The sequence below is a fragment of the Ixodes scapularis genome, unplaced genomic scaffold (genome assembly GCF_016920785.2).
Source record: "Ixodes scapularis isolate PalLabHiFi unplaced genomic scaffold, ASM1692078v2 PGA_scaffold9__187_contigs__length_104089568, whole genome shotgun sequence".
NCBI lineage: Eukaryota > Metazoa > Arthropoda > Arachnida > Ixodida > Ixodidae > Ixodes > Ixodes scapularis.
In genome coordinates this window covers 50686346-50709577 of record NW_024609884.1, presented here as the reverse complement: position 1 = coordinate 50709577, position 23232 = coordinate 50686346, and the positions used below count along the sequence as shown (strand labels likewise).

At 45.0% G+C, this 23232-nt stretch overlaps 1 protein-coding gene and 1 pseudogene across 1 annotated transcript; one reads left to right on the top strand and one right to left on the bottom strand.

Moving 5' to 3' along the window:
* Positions 1-8020: 8020 nt before the first annotated feature.
* LOC115315090 lies at positions 8021-8979 on the top strand (annotated as a pseudogene).
* Positions 8980-16794: 7815 nt separating this feature from the next.
* LOC8027247 (sulfotransferase ssu-1) lies at positions 16795-22642 on the bottom strand. The gene is made up of 3 exons (XM_029974326.3): positions 22521-22642; positions 19732-19922; positions 16795-17725 (listed from the first exon to the last, which is right to left on the bottom strand). The coding sequence occupies exons 2-3, from the start codon at positions 19914-19916 to the stop codon at positions 16936-16938; spliced, it is 975 nt and encodes a 324-aa protein (XP_029830186.2). The 5' UTR covers positions 19917-19922; positions 22521-22642; the 3' UTR covers positions 16795-16935.
* Positions 22643-23232: the final 590 nt, after the last annotated feature.

Below are 23232 nucleotides of genomic sequence, written 5' to 3'. Positions count from 1 at the left end.
ACAATGTTCGCAGATGCAAGGTCAGTCTCCAAAATGATTATGCAAGTAACATCCGAAGTAAAACCAACTGGAAATCAATCAATCAATCAATCAATCAATGTTTATTAAAGAGTCCAGGAACAACCAATCGGTCTTAGTGCTGGCACACTAATAAAATGAGCAAAAACACACACATACAAACACGCATACACACGAGTGCAGAAGGAGAACGTAGTTCTCCAGTCTGAGAATAAAAATGTTAACAAGTATGAAAGACACTCAAATCAACAAGGGAAATCAAAAGCACAAAACAGAGACATCACCAGGTGTGAGAGCAAAAAGAAAATACTACATCAACGCTTCAACTGATCAGCCCTTTTCCTGCAAGAGGAAGATTCGAACAGCATTTCCGAACTTGCTCCCACATGAGTTAAAAATATCAATTGTGTCAGAGTAGCGATTATAACACTCAGCCGATCTTTGGATCGGGTTTAATTGGCTAAAATGTCGAGCTATATAAAAGATGATTGTAGCCGTGTAGGCACACGTGGAACTCTGAGGCTCACTTCGGACAGAAGGCTGGGAGAGTTAATCGAGCCGTTCAGGGTCTTAAACAAAAACAACAAATCTCCCTTCACCCGATGCTGCTGCAGGCTCAACAAGTTGACAAGTTGCGAGTTACACTCATTGTTCAGACAAGGATCACCTTTCTCAAGGTAACGATATTTAAAGATAGAAATAAATTTGTTTTGGACTCGCTCGACCGATAAACTGTTAGTTTTGGAAATGCCGTTCCAAACAACCGAGACGTACTCTAGCTGCAGGATCAAACTAAGGAACAATACAGCGTAAAAAAAGCGGACGGGCTTTTGAATTCCTTCGTTATGCGAGACAGGGCACCTAACGTGCGCAAGGCCGATTGAACTACTCTGATAACGTGAGTGTCAAATCTCAGGGTTGAATCAAAGACAACTCCAAGGTCCCTCAGTTCACTTACACGTGACAGCAGTTCGCCATGATAACTATATGGAAAAAATATATCATGGGTCTTGCGAGAATATGTCATTACTTTTGTTTTAGAATGATTCAAACGGAGGTCATTGTCTAAACACCAACGACCGAAGGAATATGCGTCATTCTGAAGCGCGATCCAATCCTCTAAGATCGATATTTTTTTTGTAAAGTTTTATATCATCAGCGTACTGCAGAAATGAAGAATTTAATATAACTCGAGAGACATCATTTACAAAAATATTAAAAAGGAGGGGGCCCAAGACAGATCCCTGAGACACTCCAGAGCTTGCCTTGTACAAGGACGAGGTAGTATTGTTGACGCGGACGTAGGCTTGTCTATCAGACAAATAGCTTTTTAACAAATTGTATACCGAACCACATACTCCGTAAGAGGAAAGCTTGTATAGGAGGATGTTGTGGTTGACTACGTCGAATGCCTTACTCAGGTCGAAATAAAAAAACGTCAAGCTGACCTCTATTACAAACTACTTCAGAGGCAGTAGACGTAAAAGATACGAGATTGGTGGATGTCGATCTGCCGGACATGAAACCATGCTGATTAGGAATGACTATACTACGAAACTTGAAGGAGAGGAATTGATAGATTACCATTTCAAAGAGTTTGGAAAAAGACGAGAGAAGAGAAATCGGTCTGTAATTAAGAACATCACCACTATTTCCAGATTTCAGGACCGGAACAACCACTGCCAGTTTCCAGTCGTCAGGGAATATCCCTGACGTCAAAGAGTTATTGAAAATTGTGCACAGTATAGGCGTAAGTAATTCATGATAACCCTTAACAATTGCAGCGGGTATCCCGTCATGACCTGCAGACACTGTGGGTTTCATTTTCTTAATACATAGCCTAACACAATCCTCATCGACAACCACAGAACCTAATGAGTCACCAAGTACGTCCGAGTGAGGCAAAAGAGTTGAGGAGCAGTTATTATTATTATTGTAAACTGACGAAAAGTGATCCGCAAACAACTCAGACATGCCCTTCGCACAGCCGCTATGCTGATTCAAGATGATATCGGACTCAATATTCTTCCCTAAGCGCGATTTAGCGTACCTCCAAAATTTCTTGGGATTTTTAACAAGATCTGATTCTACCAAGCCAGAATGCGCCTGGCGATCACGGTTTAAAATTTTCTTACATCGCTTTCCGCAAATTTTAAATTCAACTTCCCACTTTGGAAGGCCACTTTTCTTAAACCTCCTGTACAAAATTTCTTTCCGTTTCAAAAGCGTTCTGAGTCCACGAGAGAACCAGATAGGGAAGCGAGATTTTTTAGACGTTTTGAGAGGGATATATATGTCCATAGCCTCCTGAACAACAGTTGTGAGCAGATATACTCGGTCGTTAATATCAGACGACTCCAAGATAGAAGCCCAGTCAACACCCGAAAGATGGTGATACATTCCAGTGTAGTCCCCCGCTAAATACTTATACGATGTGTGTGGGGAAGGAGCATTAGAGGGACTGAGGACCGGAGGATCAAAAACAGAAAGAACTACATCAACAGCAGGGTGATAGCTATCCTCAGGAACCATAGAAAGTTCACTTCGAGCCACATGTATACCGTCCGTGTTTGAAAAGCATAAATCTAAAGCATTACCTTGATCGTTTAGAATGTTATTGTGCTGTCTAAGATCTAAAAAGGAAGTAAAGTGGAGGAGATAGTTGCACTTTTGTTTACAATAAATGTTGCCAGTAAGGACATTGAACTGTGTCCAGTTAATACCTGGAGCGTTAAAATCCCCCAAGATTAAGATATTGCTCTCCTGTGAATCATTAATTGTACTTTCAATGTCAGCGAGACACCTTTGGAAATCATCTGGTGTCGTCTGAGGAGGAAGGTAGAACAGACCTATTAAAATACGTTCTCTCCTAGAACACTCAATTTCCACCCACAGAGACTCGGGAAATCTCTCCAGATCCTTCCGTCTTCGTGAACTATATTGTTTGTTAACCGCGACCAATACACCGCCTCCTACTCGGCCCCGGGAAGAGAAATCACGATCATGACGGTAGACATCAAAACAAGGCGGAAAGTAGTCGGAGGAACTAACACTAGGACATAACCAAGTTTCCGTTAAGCAAACAATTGAGTAATTAGAGAGAGTTATAATAAACTTACAAATAATACAAAGATACAAATATGCGACAGTACTGCAAGGGTGACGTAAAAAACTGGCAAAAAGGAAAGAAAAATAACTTCATAGACAAATAAAATTCCCGATTTCGGCAAAAAAACTGACGCTCAATTTTTTTTTTCTTTGAACATTTTGACATGTTTACGCTACTGTTTGCTGCTCGCACCGCAGACGGCGCTACACGGCGCCGTCGAGGTAGGCTCCAAAGCGAGTTGTCTCTCAGCCCACAGGTGTAAGCAACAAAAGAACAAACAATGCGACGCTATTTATGTTGTGCGTGTCTGTGAGTGCGTGTCTGTGTGCGAGTGTTTCGCCGAGAGCTAGGCCGCTTGCGCTGGCTTTCAGAGAGGTTCCGTCGGCGCCGCGAAGTTTTGCAAAAGTAATTGTAGTTGTGCCTGAAATTTTGCAATTACTGAAGCTAGAAAGTAATTAAATTACATTACCATTTCTTTTAACCAAAAATAATTAATTACAATTACAAATTACCAAGAAGAGTAATTCAATTACAGTAGTTCAATTACTGTAATTGAATTACTACCCAAGTATGGCAGCAGTGCACAAGACGGCTCGTGCCGCCTCATGCTCCAGAAGCGCAGAGCTCCAGCGAGGTTGTCGCTCGTGCAGAAAGAGTACGGTGTACCCGGGGTGTCATGGCAACGAGATAATGTTTTTCGCTCTCACACAGTTTCGCCGTTTGGCCGCCGGTGACACTGTTAGCCGCGGGCACGGTGGCCGCGGAATGATGCAGCCTTTCGGATGCCCGTCCAACGAACGCTATCTGAATCCTCGCGCCGCGCATTCAGCCCCGCCGTGTCCTCACCTAAAGAGTGTATCTTACACCGAAGCCCAAGCACACAGGTGTCTACGGGGCGCACCGCAAGCGGCACAACGAACGGGAGTCGTGTTCGCACGTCGCAGGGAGAGGGCTGTCGCTACTGGGTCGGCGGCGTCATTAAGGCCGCTGAAAAGAAAACTGGGACACACGAGGGGATTCCAAGGCCAAATACGCATCCAGGAGCTCTTCAAGACATCCAAAGTTACATCTAGCGAGGACGAGAAAGTGTGTGTCGGGGGAGATCTCTATGGACGAAACAGATTCCACTTAGCTTCGTTCGTGGAAAGTTGAAACTATACCTGAGAGCGTAAAATTTACAGATAAAACGAAAACAAATGATTTCAGTTGACGTGCCGGCAGTCGAAAGGGGAATTATTACGGCGAAAGTGTCGTGTGAGATTTTATTAGCACGTCAAAAGCACGCCAGAAGATAAAAAAATAATCATCCTCAGTTCTTTGCTGGGGTGTGCCAGATGTGTTTCGTTAATTTGGCTCGTAAAACTCCAAAACATTATTTTGCAACTCAGAAATGACAATTCGAGGGAAGCAGCACGAATATAATATACAGGGTGTTTGATTTTATTTCAAACATTTTTTTAAGGGGCTGAGAGTTAGACGAGTGCCGTCTTCACAACAGTGTTGGGTAAAGTACATCTAGAAGGTACTTCAAGTGAAGTACAAAGTAAATGAGACGTGATGTACTTCAAGTAAAGTAAAAAGTACACTGGGTGCAATGTACTTGAAGTAAAGTACTATAAATACAATATACTTTAAAAGCAAAGTTCAAGTATTTTAACACAATCTTTGATTATGTCCTTTAATTACAGTGACTTTGAACTGGTATGCATTGCCCAAAGGCAATCAGGGGTGCACGACCTATTTTCAAAAACAGCGGCGAATATTTGATAAAGTCAAGTGGCCACAGTGTAGTTATTTTCATGAATGGAGCCAAATTCAGAAGTCCCTCTTCTGAATTTGGCGCTGCTTGCACTGGATTGTTGCGCCTTGACGTCAGCCCCGTAGCTCCAGCAAGCAATCCTCTCAAAAAGAAGTGTCCTCTCTTTAATGAGAAAAAAAAAAAAAAAGAGTGAGTGTGAAAGTAAGCTGGGGATAATTAACCATAATGTGACACCTGAGATTGGGGTGCAAAAAATTTAAGGAACTTTCAAGTCAAAAGAAAAGAAAAAAGAGAATGTCTCAAAACATTGTGACATTCTCCTCTGTTGTCTTTTTCTTCGACTTGAAAGTTTTATTGTTCAGCACCATATGTTTCAGTTGCTAGATTATGATTCATTTTGCTCTCCTAATAATTTAAACCTCCTCGCTTGCGTTCGAAAAGCTACGGGGAAGCCTCCCCCAGAACAACCGGAGCGATGCATCGTCTGCTCACGTCTCTGGTGAGAGTAGAATATCCCACCTAATATTTTTTCGGAGTTCACAAAGCATCATTTCGTGATACAAATTTAACAAAACCAAATTTGGGGAATGTACTTTGAAGTAAAAAATTGTACTTTCATCGGAAAGTACTAGAAAAAAATACTTTAAGTAAAGTACAAGTACATACTCAAAGAATGTACTTCAAGTAAAGTACAAGTTGCCTAAACCTACTTGAAGTAGTACTTTAAGTGCAATGTACTTAAAGTACTTACCAACACTGCTTCACAATGCATTTATCAGGCTCGGCGGACATAATATGTGACAGTCATTATGATAAGTGGTTAATTAACTAAACTCGTTAATTAACTTTTACATTATTACTCTTAGGACTCATATTGCGTTTGCTCTATTGACGGCAATTACTTGTAGAGGCCAGACCAATTAAAAGAATTAGCGAAAATGTTATAGATTTATTTTAGATATCGATCGATATTCGCGTGTTTTAGCCAGATTTAAAAATGGCGCGCAAAAAAAGCGCCGCAAGTCCTGCCCACAATCAAGCTTGGAAGAGTGACGTAGGCGTTTCAATCTCGACAGGGCGTCCCTTGCGGGTTACGTATTTACGTTACTATTTCAAGTAACGGGTAACGTAGTTACGCTACTCGTTGAATTTCTGAGTTTTTTGCGTTTTGTTTTGCGTTTTTTTCTCGTGAGTATTTAGGTGAAACTGTAAAAATAGATAAAGTAATTATGTTAAGTTTCTGCATGAACATAATGTTTCTTGAAATATGATTTTACGCGTACCTGTACCGTCAAAATAGTAAAAGCAGTTAAGTCATAATTAAAAAAGTAACGCAAGACTAACCTGCGTTACTTCTTATAGATAGCGGTAACGCGTTCCTTTTCGCGTTCCTTTTATTCGCAAGTAACGAGTAACGTATCTCGTTACTTTTTTTCGGTAATGCCTACAACACTGACGTTCTGTCGCCGATCTTCTTCCGCCTGATAGCGCGGGCGTAGCGAGCCACCGACGAGCGCTTGGCCGGTGTTTTGTGCTCGAACACCGTGGGAACAAAATCCCGGTGGTTTCGATCAGACGACGGTTTTCCTGCACATAAGCAAACCTCAGGACGGAGATTGAAATGGAAGCCACACTTGCCTTCAAAAAAGGGCTTGCCGCACGAACGGTCGTCCGCGCGAGGCGACCATTCTTTTCGATCCACGGATATTACCCACCTTCTATGCCTTTCGGAGTCAGCCTGGAACTCGTGGAAAGTCACCCCGTTACTTTTGCTGTACCTTTCGGTGCAATTAACGGCTACACAGCTTTGCGGCATGCTGAAATACTATGACGGCCATGCAAAACGTGCGCCCTTTTGCCCACACCACGCGGCTCCGGCACGATCGCAGCGCCGCCGCAGCTCCGTGACGTGAAGCCCGGGCTTCGGGTGAGCCCGCACTGCCCGCACTTCAGCGGTGCTTTCAGGTGGCATACCGGAAGGGATTTAATCGTCTCCAAAGAGAATTTTAGCGCTTCTATATATTTGCGTATTAGCTTTATACTATAATAAGGTGTCCCAAACGAGCCCCTATCATCGGGAGCGTCAACTGGTAAGAAAATGAGCAGCTTACGAGATCAACAATACCGGTACGAATCGCTTTGAAGTTCGCTTGTTGTCTGTCCGAAAACCCGGGCACCAGGTAGACTGGCGGGTAACACCTACCTCTGCCTACGTCTTGTCCGTGTTTTTCCGTGTAAAACGATATGATGAACAATAACCGACTAGCCCAATTACCCATCTTGACTAGTGTGTTATAGTTCGGCTAAAAATTATCGAACCGTATTTGTACTAATTCATTCTGTGCGCACTACCCCAAATAGTGACTATACCAGACGTCCTCACCTCATTCCTTTATAGGACTCGAAGTAATCTAACCCAGTCAATTTTTATCATTTGACTTTTAACGTAGAAGTACGTCTTTGTCCGCGCTTGGCGGGGGGTGTAAAGTTGGAAGGTCGATGTCACGAAAACTTGTTCGCAGAAGTGACGTCACACAGATACCACCGGCGCCGCCTGCTGCCGAGACCTGCGCAGTGCGCACGCGCGTCCTTTCTTATCTGCTGGCTTGCTCGTCTGCTCGCTTCAACGCGACGCGCTCCTGTCTGAGTGAAGCGGCGATAGACGCCGCTCCGGCAGCCATGATTCCGCAATCTTCGCTCATTGCTCTGGACAGCGGCCGAGCCAACGTCCCTCTCGCGCGACTCGGCGAAGCGTTAAAAAGAGACGCACGCAATTCCGCATATGCGCCTCGGAGATGGCGGCGTGCTGTACTGCACATTTGCCTCCGAATTCTGTATATATATATTATTGTGAGCAGGGGTTTTCATCAAGAACGCCCTTCTCGTTCCAACATAGCATTCGCAAATCGGAGCTTGCAAAGCCGACAGGGTCCCACTCCACGACATCAATAATTATTATCCGAAGACAAACACGCCAAATCCGAGTCCAAGTTCCGAGCTGCTCCCGGAACTCAAACTCCCTAAATAAAAACGACAAATACAAACTATAAACGAATTCGTATTACAAAATAAAGTCTCGTTTATGCGTTGCTGGACATAACGTTTTTTTATTATTTTTTTTTTCATGTGGAGACATGCAGCACCAACGTCGTCCCAGATACATCGAGCTGGAAGGATTAAGACTGACGAACGAGTTCAACCTGGAAAACGTTCGACAGGCCCTTCAGTTCGTGCCAGAGAAAGATGACATCATCCTCGTCACTTATCCCAAATGCGGGACACACTGGGTGCAACATATACTTCAGCTCATCGTCAGCGGTGGCCAGTCTGCGTCTAATTTCTCGAATTCCTGAAGAGGACTCCTTTCATCGAACTCTTAGGAACCCAAATCTTGGAGGCAGTGCCGCCACCGAGGCTCATGAAGACCCATCTGCCACTTGCGAGGCTGCACTACAGCGATCGTGCCAAATACGTGTACGTCGCAAGGAATCCCTGGGACTGCTGCGTCTCTTTCTTCTATCAGACGAAGATGCTGCCCGTGCTCGAATACCAGGACGGCACTTTCGAGACGTTCTTCGATTTGTTCATCAGCGGACAAACGGATCACGGGGATTTCTTCGAGCACGTAATGCCCTGGTACCAGCGAAGAGCAGAGCCCAATTTTCTCTTTCTGACGTACGAAGAACTAAAGGAGGATCCTGGAGGAACTGTTCTGAAGTTGGCCGGGTTCTTGGTAGAGAGGACAGCTCAGTTGTTTAGTCAACGCACGGACGCCATTGAAAATCTGCTCAGGATGAGCAGTGTTTCCTTTATGAAGGAACGGTTCGCCTTTAGCCCACAGAAGTTTCAGGCAGTTCTGCGCGACGACCCAGACTCTGTACCAGACGCCATGAAGAGGCTTTTCGAAAGAGTGTTCTCGTCAGGCTGCGAAGAGGTGAACAACCTCAACTCTATTCGAAAGGGAATAGTTGGGGATTGGAGAGGTCATTTCTCGCGTGAACAGTTGAACCGATTGAAAGTTTGGATTGAGGAGAAAACGAAAGAGGATCCCGATATTATGGCGTTATGGGAAGGTAGTCGACCGAGCTGCTAAGGAGTGTCCTATACTGTACAGGGCGCAAAGTCTGGGGGGTCTCAGGGGGTCTCGGACCCCCCACTGATTTTGAAGGATGGCCTAAGACCCTCCTCCACAGCCCCAGCATTAGTGAAATCAAAATCATATCTTGCAATAAAATAGCTTGTTTTCAGGGATGTGAGATTTGGGGATTAGCAATTTGAGGGTTGCAGGTACAGCGTGGGTAGAGCCAGCAGTGGGGTTTACTTTATGTGCATTTAGTACATCTCGTCAGAACCCCCCCCCCCCTCCCCCCTTACCTTCTTGTAGGGACCCCCCACAACTTACGGAAGACTTTAAGCACTGCCTATACACGAGCAGCGTGAATAGCGCATATAGCGCTTTCACCCCGAAAATAACAAAAAAAGAGATAGGGTCCGATAAGTCTTCTTCGGATCTTGTAGTCATATACTATTGTATTTGGGAGTACCCCAATATACGAGTGCAATGTTGATTTCGAAGTCATGCCAAGTTGGCTTGTTTTGTATAAGCACACTGCACTCGGTATCTTGTTATAAGGTTAATATATTTTCTTGCATATTGCCATGAATGGCAATTGATTAAACGGTAAATAACGAAAGAAACTAAACGTTTAATGTGGCGAACTTGTTCGCAAACAAAAACAAAACAGAAGATAACAACAGAGCGTCGCGGACGTCGAAGTGCCGAATCGTGGGACATTTTTCACAAACAAAGCTCCAGGGGACAACGTGGAACTAAATTCGAACGCATGTAAACTAAGAGATATTTTTATATTTAAAAATTCATATTTCAAGTGCGTTCAATTTAAGTTTATTTTTACCCCTTTGCTTAGGCTTTCCACACAAGGTTGAAAATTGTATAATTTGTTATGCTGAATGTAGAGCTGAAACTGTGTCGGGTCTTATATGCAGCACGCATTTGCATCTCTGTCCCCACGCAGAAAAGATCAACAGAAAAAAGGTTAATGAGTAGAAAACGTGCCTCTATGTGCCTGCCCCCCCCCCCCCCCTCTTTCCCAGACCCATGGAAATTCAGACCCCCCCCCCCCCCTTCCCCACCCCTAAATTTAATTTTTGGGGAATACCTTGAGCGTAGCTACAAGCTACCATAGTGCTGCGGCCCCTCTCTGCTGGCTCTGCTGGGAGGGCACGCGACTTCGTGTTTCGTTTCATTCGCTGTTGGAGTACTGGGAGAGCTACAGTGACAACGTAGCATAAAATAGTTGATGCCAATAGACCTTTCCAATATTTATCCGAGTCCTCAGCCCAGCGTGCGATCTCCTCAGCCCAGCACGCGCATGTTCGTCGGTTCGGAAAGCGAGCAAATCACGCGCCATACTCACAAACACTGAAAATGAAACCGGCCATGAGCCCTTCTTCGGAAAGGTCTATGGACAGATCTCACTAAGCGATCCACGCATGCGTGACGCCGCCATAACTGTAGTTCGTAGGAGCCATGCCACAAGGCGCCATGCCACAAGACAGTTCAGACCTTCAGCTGGGTTGTCGCGTGTGCAGAGAGACTACAGATCCCACGATGCACGGCGGCAGCGGTGGCGTGATGAGACTGCCTGTGAGCTCGGTCTGTTATAGACGCTTTACACACGCGCCAGATTACAGACGCCATTGCCGACCTTCTATTGTCTTACCGAGATAACAAACCACTGAAGCGGGCTTTGGCGAGCCTCCACAAAGGCAAATGCTGGGGAAAAAGACACCGTCGTATCTAAAATGCCAGTAACCTGTCCTCCTGTGGTAATGATGGAGCAGAGTGAAAAATATAAGCGAAAACAAAAACTGAAGGGTGGTTATAGCGGCGCCCATGCACAGCTGCTGTAAAGCGTCTATACAAACCGGTTCTACGGTGCCTCAATGTCCTTCCATTTAGGGCGATGTCATCCTCTCTAGTACCTGTATATAGTGCCCGCTAGTGCCACTAAATAAGCTACGCTTCAGAGTAACGCCACTTGGCCATATTGTGGCTTAAAATCATGGTTGCCAGTTATCTGAAGCTTCATCTGAAGTCACAGGAAACACTTTTCCGCGCTCCACAAATGTTTAAACTGTTCGCGACAGAGCAAAGCAATAATACATGACCTTCCTAACACCGAGTCTAAGGCTGATTAAGTCACACTTTTGAATCATGACGATCGGCAGTTGCGTCTGCTCTGCATACGAGCCAAAATGACCGCGCCCACAACAATGTTGGGGAACGGAGTGCCGATACTCTAAGCGCAGCTCATTTAGTGGCTCTAGTGCCCGCGATGCCGACAGCAGCCAGGAGCGCGTGCAGGGAGACGCTCTTTCACGCGCTTCAGAAGAGAAAAGAAAATAAGGGTTCGGAACAAAATGGCTAGATATCATCACCCTAAGCAAAGCTCACGTGGAGGCACGAGAGCCGGTTCACACAGCCCCATTTTCTTAAGGCCCGTTCACACACTTGCGTTCAGAGCGACCGCTACAACTATTGGGGGTATTCACTGGACGCCATATTTGAGGGCGATGTGCATGCTCAGAACGAGCTCACATTAAAAGCCTGCTAAGACCGGCAATCTTAATGGTGCGGAATGCACGTTACAGAAGAACTGCGGAAGCTTGCCGTCAGCACGCACTCAACAGCCGCACACTGAGTCATGGCCCGGCAGAGAATACTCCCTATCCTATACGAACAAGTGCAACCGTTGGAACGAGGAGTCGCCGTGGCAACGAAGCGCCAAACCACCGTGTCGTTCGTGTTTGTTCCGAACGCAAGAAGTTGAGCCTTGCTGAACTTTTTTTTTTTTACTACGTTTGGGTAAAAACGGAGCGACCACACCGACAGCCCAATCATATGTCGAGGAGAACGCGCGTTGCATGCCGATCGTGGTTCCTGCTGCCTGCTGAAAAACATGGCGTCGGTGGTGATGGTCGACCATAGTCGGCGTGGTGGAAGCTCATCGTTCCGCGTAGAGCGCTGTCCTTGCCTGTGAATTCTTGTCGTGTGTCGCAATGATAAACCAGCACGTCCTAGACGAGAAGATCCATGTACTCGTGCGGCGATGAACGCTGGTGCCGTCGTGTTTGTTTACCTCGACTCCAGTGGTCCCTTTTTTAGCATTTGTGTGCTCGAACATTGCCCGGATTTCTTATTTTGCGTAGTCCATGCGTGTGCCCAAGTTCAAGGTACTACTGCAGCGTACTGCTTTTGAAAATCTGTGTGAAGGAGGCATATTTTCACACGTTTTCATCGTGCGTCAGCCTTTCTGAACGCTTGCAACGTCTGTGTGATTACGAAATCATTACTCTAGGTCTATATTGATGCTAAATTTGCAGCGTCTCCTATAATCGTAAAATAAGCGTGTGGGAAGATTTGTACTACCTATTGGTAAAGTTGCTTGTTAAAATCGTGATATTCTAAGACGGTGTACGGCATGTGTTTTCTTTTTTCATCTACTCAGCCCGGCGAGCCCTATCCTGAAAAAAAAAAAAGAAAATAAATGAAACTTGAGGCTATTCAAAATTGCCTGTCCATTTTCTGTTACACCAGTAAGTGGCAGTGCGTTCCCTTCTTTTCAGAGGCGCCGCGAAAACAGCCGATGGCGGCGGAGAAGCGGCCGCCGTGCTGAACCCCCTCCGCCAGAGTTGCTGCGTTTGTTCCAGTGGTTACAAGCGTGCACATGCGGCGCAGAGCGGTCGTTCCAGTCGCTCCGGTCACAACGGACGCGGTAGTACTAGCTACAGATGCCTGAACCGGTCTGTTACAAAGCTTACGTACGCTTACGTCGGCGCATTCACGTAGCACGTGAATGTGCTTTCTTCGGGACGGCGCTTCCCATCGAAGGTCACAAGAACCTCACACGGCCTTCGGTTGGCTCCGATGGCTCGTAGCATGCGCTGCGGCCTGACGTAAAGTGAAACGGAGTATAAGCGTTGCAACCAGTTAGAGCAGTAGCTTGGTACGCGGTATACGAAGCACGGATATGCCGGTACGGTCGTATACCTTGAGGCAAGCGTACGTAATATTCGTTCAGTAAAAAAGAAATGATGTTTTTTTCAATAAAATAAATAATATTTATATTATTTAAATCAGATTAATTAGATTTAAATCACTGTAGATAGAAAAAAATTATCTTTATCATATGCATTTTTTAAACTTTAAAGACTGGTCAAAGCGTCCGATCATTGAAAATAATGCGGAAGAAACGATTACTGTAAATTTAAGATCTTAAAGTACAATTTATTTACCTACCCTATTGAAAAAAAAACAGCGTAAGCTGGTGCCAGTGTACCAGCTTCAAGGTTGTTTATTGCTCCAGCATGCCCAGTTTGGCATGCTGCTTAAAGTGGTCACGCTGTTTGAACTGGTCACGCTGGTTAAGTTGGTGAACTTGCCCACCAGTTTGACCAGTTTAAATTAATACACAGAATGAATAAGCCAACCTCTCCAGGAGAGCGCAGTAGGCATCTAATTTGTTATTTTTGTTTCGCGCGGCCTGCTCATATGAGCTCAGATGCTACACATCCTCGGCGTTGGCACAGTACTAACCGACGCACATACAGTAGTTCTCGGTGCAAAAAAATGTTATTCAAACTAGATTGCTTATCTCGATCAACACAAAAAAATACTAGAAACACACCAAAAACAAGCAATAACAATAAGAAACGCTTCACGGATGAGAGAAGCGAACCTGGGTCCCGCAAGTAATGGGGGCGAAGTGGCCTCTTGCGTGCTCGGCAGAAGCGAATAAATCCGTGTAGCTGGGATGGCATGGGCGATACTCCTCGCCACCACCGTCATCCACGAGCACACACACGTTCGAAGACACAAAGCGACGCCTCAGTTGGGACGTCCGACTTCCTCCCGCTTTGAATGGACTGCCGCTCGCTGCCCCCTCAAAACCCTGTTCGCTCGCACCGCCGTCCAAATAGTCTCCAAACAACGCGCACACAGCCGTCCCTTTTAAAATCTGCCCAAGCTAGCCAAATGTGTCTCAGATTTTCCGTTCCTACCACAATCTTTCTCTTTTCTCGTTCACAAAGGCAGCTCGCAGCGCGCCTGAAGCGTCCGGTAGTCTACCAAAAACGAGAGGACAAGGAACAGGAAGTAACCTCGTCCTAGCCCAAGCCGACATTAGCGCACGAGTTCACAGCAAGGTCAGTTCGACCAGCTCTAGCCGACCTTGGCGTGCGCGTTCCCAGCAAGACCGGCTTGACCAGCACGATTAGGAATTTGACCAGCTTCACCAGCTTGTCTCCGAGCTTGACCACATTGGCTCCATGGAAGACCAGTTTGACCGGTTAGGAGCACACTGGCTCCCAGCTACACCAGATTAAACCTAAATAAGATTCTAGTTAGACCATGCTGGTTTTTACTTAAACCAGACTGACCAGCTGAAATTCTAGCTTGCCCAGCTTAAACCAGCTTGATTGCCAGTTGAACCAGTTTGATTACCACATTGACCAGTTTGACCAGCTTAGTTACCGGCTTGACCAGTTAGATTTTCTTGCAGGTGTTTTGAGTAGGGTATTTATTTACTGATGTAAACTCCGCCATATCAGAACAAAGGCAGGATAACTTTTTAACTAGAGAAAACGCTTTATTCGCTTTTTATGTTTTGATTTGCTTGTAATAGTACATTACGTTTTCGTGTTTTTTTTTTCCGCATTCTGACTTGATTGCAATAGGACATGACGTTCCTGACGAATGAAGTCGAAGTTAGAAAAAAAAAGCTCGATGCTCTGATATACTTAGAGGAGCACCATTTTCTTTGTTCGTATTCAGCCTACAGTGAATCTTTCTTGCCTTGTGATTCTTCGATTTAAATACGAAAAAAAAAATGCACAAAGAAACCATCAAAGAATAAGAAAGCGATAAATAAGTATCTCGGGGATTATTTGTGCGGAGAAGGTTTGATTTAAATTATCACAGTAAACACGGTGGGATTTAAAGCACGATTTAAACCCACCTTGATTTTTTTATTCTCCAACCTGTTCGTAACGCAATAAAACGGCGCTTTGTGAACCAGCCTTAAGCGACATAAACCACCGCTCGGTTCAGTGAATTTATCTGATTTGATTCAACCATCTTCATTCATCCATCCTTTCTGCTGCCCGGATAGCAAGTTGCGACTAGCATAGAAAATGCAACCCATATTCCGAATTCGTCCCAATTTGTATGATTGCCGAAGCTAGAACTACTCGAGAATTTATGAAAATAACTCTGGAGGACATTCAATTATATTTTAATAGAATTTCGACGTCTTGGCCAGATCAAACAAAATTATGAACAAACATTAAACGAATCGCTTTATACAAATTTTGGTTTTACAAATAGCGGCAGTCTAATACACATATATTACATGGTAGAAGATGCAACAGCCCTGCGGGGATAACAGTTTGATCATCGACATCCGATCTGCACCCGCAGACTTTGTATCCGCATCGGAACCGCATCCGCAAAATTCGGAAGCGCATCTCACCCGCACTCCGCGCATTATATTTTACATCATGAAATCATGCATGAATATTAAAAGAAAAACTTTGAGGACGCTTAAGCTTCGCCTTTAAGAGTGGAACGCGATAGCGTTATCGGGCCCCGTTCGCACCGCCTCCTCATTCGCTTCTCACGCTCTTCCTGCCAGTGAGCAGGAACAGCGGACATGGCCTAGTCGGTAGCTTGTCTGGCTCGCAGCAGAAGGGTCATGGATTCGAATACCGCCTAAATTAATTGTTTTTTTTAAGGAAAATAAATTACTTAATAAAGTGAAATCATTTCAGACATGCGGCTGTCTTTAATTCGCATTATATGTCATGTTTTCAATAATTTTCATCCCACACGTGACGTCACGTTTCACGTGAGCGTTGTGGGATGTTTCGTGTCAGAATCCGGTAAAAGTTATTTTATCTGGATTTTATCATCTGTTTTGTCGTATTTATATTATAAGCGATCATCCTTCTAGGGAAACTTCGCATCGCTGGGAAGATGATCGTCTTGGGGGGCCTTGAAATTGTGTCCAAAAGATGTGCCCAAAAGGAAATCAATTTTAATGTTTTTCCTATTTGCTTTGTAGAACCCACTTCAAGCAGGCGTATATTTTCTAAACATAAAAATCAATCAAGGACATTGCGTCATTTTATGTAAGCCAAACAATAAAATAGTGAGAGAGGAAAGGAGGTAACTCGCCGCAGCAAAGTCTCGTATATAAGGCGCGAGTACACCATTAAGAAAATATTACAATATTCAATAGTGTTAACACTTCCTATCGGTTTCGGCTTTAAACACGAACCGTCAACTGCATACTCGGATTCACATACTTTTAAACTTGCCAACTGTCAAAAGAATAATAATTAAAGAAAGAACGAACACACACACAACGTTTTAAAACTTGTCGAAATTGCTGTGTAAAAGGAACATGATATCGTCGGCATGGGCGTATTCGGACTAGTTCGCCTCTCTTAAATTAAGAACCGCCCGCTAATGAGAAGTCTCTTTCCAATGGTGCATCTGATGTTGGGATGGCATGTACGATCGGTGCTACAAGAGTGAGGTACAGAAACTCATGTTGGCGGAAGCTTCTGCATCCCTCACCTATTCACTCTACACTGTATGGTCACACGTTTATGGGCCGCCTCGGCAAAAAATGTAGATCCGGACCCGAGGATATCGGCATCCGATCCGCATCCACAGTCCCTGGCATCCGCATCCAATCCGAAATCCACCAAATCTTATTCATTTTTATCCGCATCCGCCAGTTTACTGCGTACATCCGCGGCTATATCACAGATATGCAGGGCTCTAAAGACGCAAATACACATACACGAAAAAGGGAAAGTGTAGGTTGATATAAACATTTTATTTATACAGTTGAAAGACGCGTTTGCATAATCACATCGGGAGTCACTGAAAATCCGCTCCTTGTAAGCGCTCTCGTGAGAAGCAGTAAGACTGTGGGGGAGCAAAAGGCAAGAGGTCAGATTACCTTGCCTTTTGCCGTTCATTCTCGGAGGCACGGGGTTGGCCGCATACGGCCCACAGGCTCATAACGTCGGAACCCTTCGTTTTTTCATTTATCCTTTCTTGGAGTCTCCTGGAGTGATCGGCAGAGAATAGCGTCTTCCAGTTACCAACCTCGCCCTTGCGTACCAGGTTGCTGGCCGCGAATTTACCAGAGTCGTCGAGCAAAAACTTCTTCATTCCTTCTGGAATAACGCTAGAGTCTTTCGCGAATGCTCGCTCTAACTTTTGGTTCCACGAATCAAAAGCATCCTTCATAAACTGGACGCTGCTCTTCTCCAGCACTTGGTTGAGGACGTCCTCGTTCTCTTCAAGCAACTTGCCGTACTCCTGACCGAGGAAGTGAGCCAGCTTGAGAACCACGTCGCGGGTGTGTTTCTTGAGGTCTTCGTAGGTGCAGAAAAAGACGTTCGGATCGTCCTTGTGCGCGTACCAGGACATCACGTGATCGAAGTAGTCTCCGTGGTCTGTCTCGCCCTTGAGGAAAAGTTTGAAGAAGTCATCGAAGCTTCCGTCTTGGAACTGGTACTCCGGGAGCATGCGGGTGTGGTGGAAGAAAGAGACGCAGCAGTCCTTGGGGTTTCGTACCAGGTACACGTACTTTGTGGCTGGGTTGTAATGGAGGCGATGTAGGGGAATGTGCGTCTGCATCACTCGGGGTGCAGGTATCTTCTCCAGAGTCTTGGCCCAGCCCATTTCGAGCACTGGTGCTCCGTTCCAGAATTCAGACCAGTCATTAGCTGATTGACCTCTGAAAAAGAAGAACATACGAAAGGAAATTTTAGTTATATGGTATGCGCATTCTAGAATATCGTTATACGTACACGTCCTAGAATTTATTATTGATGTGCTGCTACCCTTTATATCAGAGTAAGCGGAAGTGATTGTAATTAAACTCACAAAATTGAAGAATCTAAATAACAAAGTACTTGAATTCTACAGATTGTAGGATACCTTCATAAGCCGGCAGAAATCTTCACATTGCATCTAAGATTCCGTGTTTCCGTAGTTTATTTTTCATGAAATACGGAGTGTGTTTTTCGTAGTGGAGGAGAGGTGGATCGGCTTCGCCTTCACGACCGAGATGGCAATTCTGGAATGACCCGTGACGTCATGGACTTCACGCTAAGAACTTCAAATTAATCTCTCGACGTCAACATTTCTCTAAAAAATGTTTTTCACGTAAAATGTATTACTCGACACGCGTGTCCCAACCATGCTGTTTACAAAAATGTTTATTCTTTTTAATTTCAGGGGTTCTTTAAAATAAATAAACTCCTGGAGGTATTAACGAACAAAAAGTTAGGGCGCAAACAAGCTGGTGAAGGTTTAACATCTTCACAACACCTCGAGATTGGGGGGAAGGAAGTTCCCGCGAGTCTCGGGGTTTTGTCTAAAATCCTGGAGGTAGTCGCTGGGAAGCTCGTATTCATACCATCCTATTCCATCAACCTAACCCGCGGGGCAGCGCGAGGTAGAGTGGTAAAGAATGTAATAAAGAGGTTTGACTTGCCCCTCTTCCCCATTTTATGCAATCTTTATGATTCGTAGCTTTCCCTGTTGCAAAAACACAACCTCTCTTTCCTCTAGAGCACAAACAGTATGGCCCAAATCGGAAACCAAAACAGTAGCTTTTGTCGTGACCCAAAAGTACAATGACCTGTTGACCTGAATGAACCTTGACGAGATAAGCCCTAAGACCCCTTTTTAAAATGGTCCGTGATTTGAAAGATGACTCTATTGGTATTTTCCCAGGACCATTGACCCTGTGCGCTGATCAAATTTAATTGTAAAATGCCGTCTTAATTGACTTTTTTTTGGTGGGGGGGGGGGGGGGGGGGGCGGGGGGGGGGGAGATTTTATCGGATAAATCCGAATCGACCAAAATTTTACCGGCGGATGTTTTTCGGAGTTCTTTGGATTTATCCGAAAACACGGAACTTTCATTATAGCATATAATATAAGTAGGATTCCATGTTTTCGGAGTTTTTTTTCTCCTGAAATTCGGAGGGTGTTTTTCCGAGTTTATACTTCTGAAAAATTTCGGGGTTTATTTATTTTTTTTTTTAGATTCTCAATCTCTAAAATTTTGAGTTTATTTTATTTTATTCCCATGTTTTAAAATCCAAAAACAAAATTAATAAAATTTAAGTACCATGACTCCTTGTCCTGAAGGAACCTGAACGAGCTAAAAGGCAAACGCCCTTTGCCAGTACTTCGATATTTAAAAGAAAAACTGAAGTGTAATTTCCTCAGGACCACTGGCCCCGTGCTCTTCACACAGTTTATCTGAAAAACACCATCTTTTTTTTTTTCTTTTTTTCTCGTTGGGACCTCGAATTTCGGAATTTTTCGGGTAACCACAGTTGATAAAAACTTCACCGGTGAGCGTTTTTCGGATTCGTCTCGGATTTATCCCAAAACATGGAACTTTGAAATATAAGGGTTGAGTACATGGGTCAGAAACACACGGGCTCATCCCGCCAAAAGTGCTAGATTTAACCGATACAGTGCAGCCATTATATCACATACTATGCCTTTATTTCTTTGCTCTTTTTTTTTTTTGACAGAACGGATTGGCGGGTATAGTCAGTCAGCGATACAAAAGACTTCAAAGCCCTAAAACCGAGCAATAATATAAGAACAGTGTTGCGGGTTAGAACGGAAAGTTCACATTACGGATTCCTGCTATCTATCCAAACGTAAACAAATGGAGGTGCAGAATGAAAATCTGGGTTGAAACATCACCGGTCTTACTTGTTCATGATGAGCTGTACGACCTGTTGCAACCAATGAGTGCCGCACTTGGGAAACGTCGCTAGCACCACGTCGCCGGGGCCTGTCTTAAAGTTAAGAGCATCGCGAATCATTTCCTCGGTGAAGACGGTGGACACCCTGAGACCATCTATGACCTGGTACGCCGGCAACTTCTTGGGGGACATGCTGTGCTGAAAGTTGACAGGGAGTTGGAATAACAGTGAGTTTTCCAAGGAGGTATACCTGAGAACACGATTGCCTAGATATACATCTGACGTTTAACTATAGACTTCTCAGGTGCTCAGCGGGACACACAATTTAATAGGTATCGGTGTAACGGGAATTACGGGAGCGTATACTGAGCAGTGTGGTCACTGAAAAGAGAAAACTAAACTTCATTAACGGCGTAGCAGGTGCTCGCATGTCGCACTCTTTTTTCTTTTAAGTATAGATTTTTTATAATGTATTTGTATGTGTGTGCCAACCGAACATGCTATTTTTAATTTTTTCTAATTTCTAAACACAAGAGTTATCAGCTTAAAGAAGCTATGCAGATAAAAAAGCATCGAAACGTGCAAAGTTTCCTATGCGGAGCGCAAGTTCGTCTGCTCCATGCGCAGGAGTTGCGGTGACGTCAGAACGACGCCGAGCTCTGATTGGCTGCGATTAGAAAAATAGTGGGTAGACCTCAAGGCAAGTAGCATTGAGGTCTACCCACTATCCTTCCAGACGCAGCCAATCAGAGCTCGGCGTCGTTCTGACGTCACCGCAACTCCTGCGCATGGAGCAGACGAACTTGCGCTCCGTATAGTCACTGGCAGCTTAATTAAGAAACTTCAGAAGCATCTTCTTATCGCCCCGCAGCCAATGAGGATGCGGCATTAGCCAATAAGGACGCCGGAGAACCAATCACGAAGCAAGAAGCCTGATGACGCTAATAGGCCACACTTACGCGTTGTTTCTTAAGGTGTCAGTAGCTTCGTTCGATTTTTCTTGCACCTCCTGCACCGGTGCAGAAAAGTGTAGTGCAGTGTACTTCCGGTATGCGTATGGACATACGACCGGAAGCACACCGCCCTACGCGTTTCTGCACCGGTGCAGGAGGTGCAGGTAAATATAAACGAAGCTATAGTGTCTATAGACCAGTGTCCGAAATCCTAGCCCCCACCAGGGATAAAAATGGGAAATAATAATCACAAACGCAGGCGCTTGTAAAAAGGGGGGCTGAGCATAAAACAAAGATTGTTGCTTTTTGCAACACTCTTGGCATCAGTGTTGTTCTTGGAGTTTCGTGACTATGCATTTCTGACGTTCTTGCAGTACGATATGTGCGAAGGCTTCTGAAAATAACGAAGTCTCGCAAAAAGTGCAGCCCCCCCCCCCCCCCTGCTCTGTCATAGCGTCAGCATAAACGAACGTGGCGGGACCCATGGAACACTGCAGACACTGGTCTATACAGAGCAATAACTCCAGTAATCGACGTTCTGTTTAAACGAAGCCTGCTCGTCCGCTTTCCGGCGGAGCTCGCGGTTACCCAATCATTGCGATCGTCAGAAGCAGCCCAGCGAACGACGGGGCAGAGATAACGTCGTCACGCGAAAATGCTCTCTGCGCAGATCGCTCTTTCGGGGAGAATCTTTTACACTCTAAAAAAAGCCCGTGCGTCTACTTTCCCGCAAACCACTTGGAGAGTCAATCACCGCAACTTACGGAGGCAGCTAAGCGAATGACGGTGCCGAAACATATGCTTAGACCAAAAAACGCAGTCTGAGTTGTGACATTAAGCAATGCAAAACGTCACGCTTGCATTGCTTAATATCACAACTCAGACTGCGTTTTTTGGTCTAAACATATGTTTCGGCAGGGTCATTCGCTGAGCTGCCTCCGTAAGTTGCGGTGATTGGCTCCCCGGGTGTTGTGCGGGAAAGTAGACGCACGGACTTTTTTTAGAGTGATAGGGGCGAAGCTCCTTAGGGTCTAGCCTTGTCCGTCCGTCCGGCGTCCGTGCTCACATCGATTGCACTGCCTCCAAAATCGGCCCACTTAAAAAACAAGAAAAAAACGGGGGTTTGAACTCAGGAATTTTGCTTACGAGGCAGAGGTCTTAACCACTACGCTACACTCCACTTTTTTTTCTTTATTGCACTACGTACGCTACACTCCACGTTGCATGCAGGCGCTCAACGTCTATGCAGGAGAGGGCGCTACGGTCAAATGCGTATATAATCGCGTTAAACTTTGCATGCATTGGCTCAACGTTTATAGACGAGAGGGCGCTGCGGTCAAATGCTCAAATGCATATATAACCACGATCCATACCACACATTTTCTTTCTGACATGGACCGTTGACTTAAGCGGTGGAGATGCATTCCCACGGCTTCTAGCGGATCCAAGCTGATCCGCTAGAAGAACCACTGGCTCTGCATTTCACCGACCAGAAAGCAGTAATAATGAAGTCGAAACGCAACCCGGAACTCAGCACTACCTATGAGCAATAAAAAAACATCAGCACCATCAGCACTACCTATGAACAATAAAATCAGTATCATCAGCACCACCAGAGCTTCGCCCCAATTCAACATCATTCACCACGTGGAGATGCGGCCTCTTTTTTTCTGGACACCGGGACACCGTTATTTGCTAACTCTGAGTAGAACGGCATGACTGGCCCCTGAAAACGTAGTCGAGTGGGCTTTGTTCATAAACGGCGCATCGCGATTAAGCGAGTAACCAGGGTAAACGAGAACCACAGACCGGTGATGACACGGAAAGAAATCATAGCGCTTACTTGTTTGCCAGCTGAAGTAGGTTTCAGCACGGTGAAGGCGAAGCAAATTTGCGTCGACTCCCGACGAATGGTCAGCTCAGCTGCTGCTGCTATTAGACCTAGATTGCCGAAATGAAGCGAGCACTCCCTGATCCCCTTTCTGAGTCGCTTATAAGTGCTTCATTAGGAAAGAGGGAAAGTTGTACAGAGGTCATAAAGATTATAACGCTGGTCACGCATCCAGACCTGTCATTATTCCCGGCAAAGCTTCGCGACGGAGGAGAATATGTTTATTGTTTGCTTACGCGACGCCTAAATGGGCGACCGTGTAGCTTAAGTCGGTTCCGTTAGTACGAGCCGTAACCTCGTAAAGTTTTATCTTGGCATCATGCGACCGGATGTGAATTGAGAGGTACAAGACAGCCGCGGTTGAGATAATTATTACACGTTCACATGGACATCTTTCTTCTTTTAAAGGTTTCGTGTTTATTTTATTCGGGATCGGAACGAATCTGGTTAGATTAGACTCAATTGACGAGCTAGAAAACTAACTTTAAATATTGCCCTGAAAGGGGTAAGTGTAACCACGTTTGCGAATGGAAACTGCGCACAATGACATATACCGTTGATCACCGTTTGCATGCTATTTCGCACTCCGAGAGTTAGTAATGGACGAGATAGTCGATTAAAGCGAATGCGGACGTCATGAAAATCGAACCCGAAATCGGCCTCT

Excerpts from the sequence above, each read along its gene's own strand:
- LOC8027247 (XM_029974326.3), bottom strand. The coding sequence starts at position 19,916 with ATGTCCCCCAAGAAGTTGCCGGCGTACCAGGTCATAGATGGTCTCAGG. Across the intron at positions 17,726-19,731 it reads GTACAGCTCATCATGAACAA|AGGTCAATCAGCTAATGACT; the intron begins GTAAGACCGGTG and ends CTTCTTTTTCAG.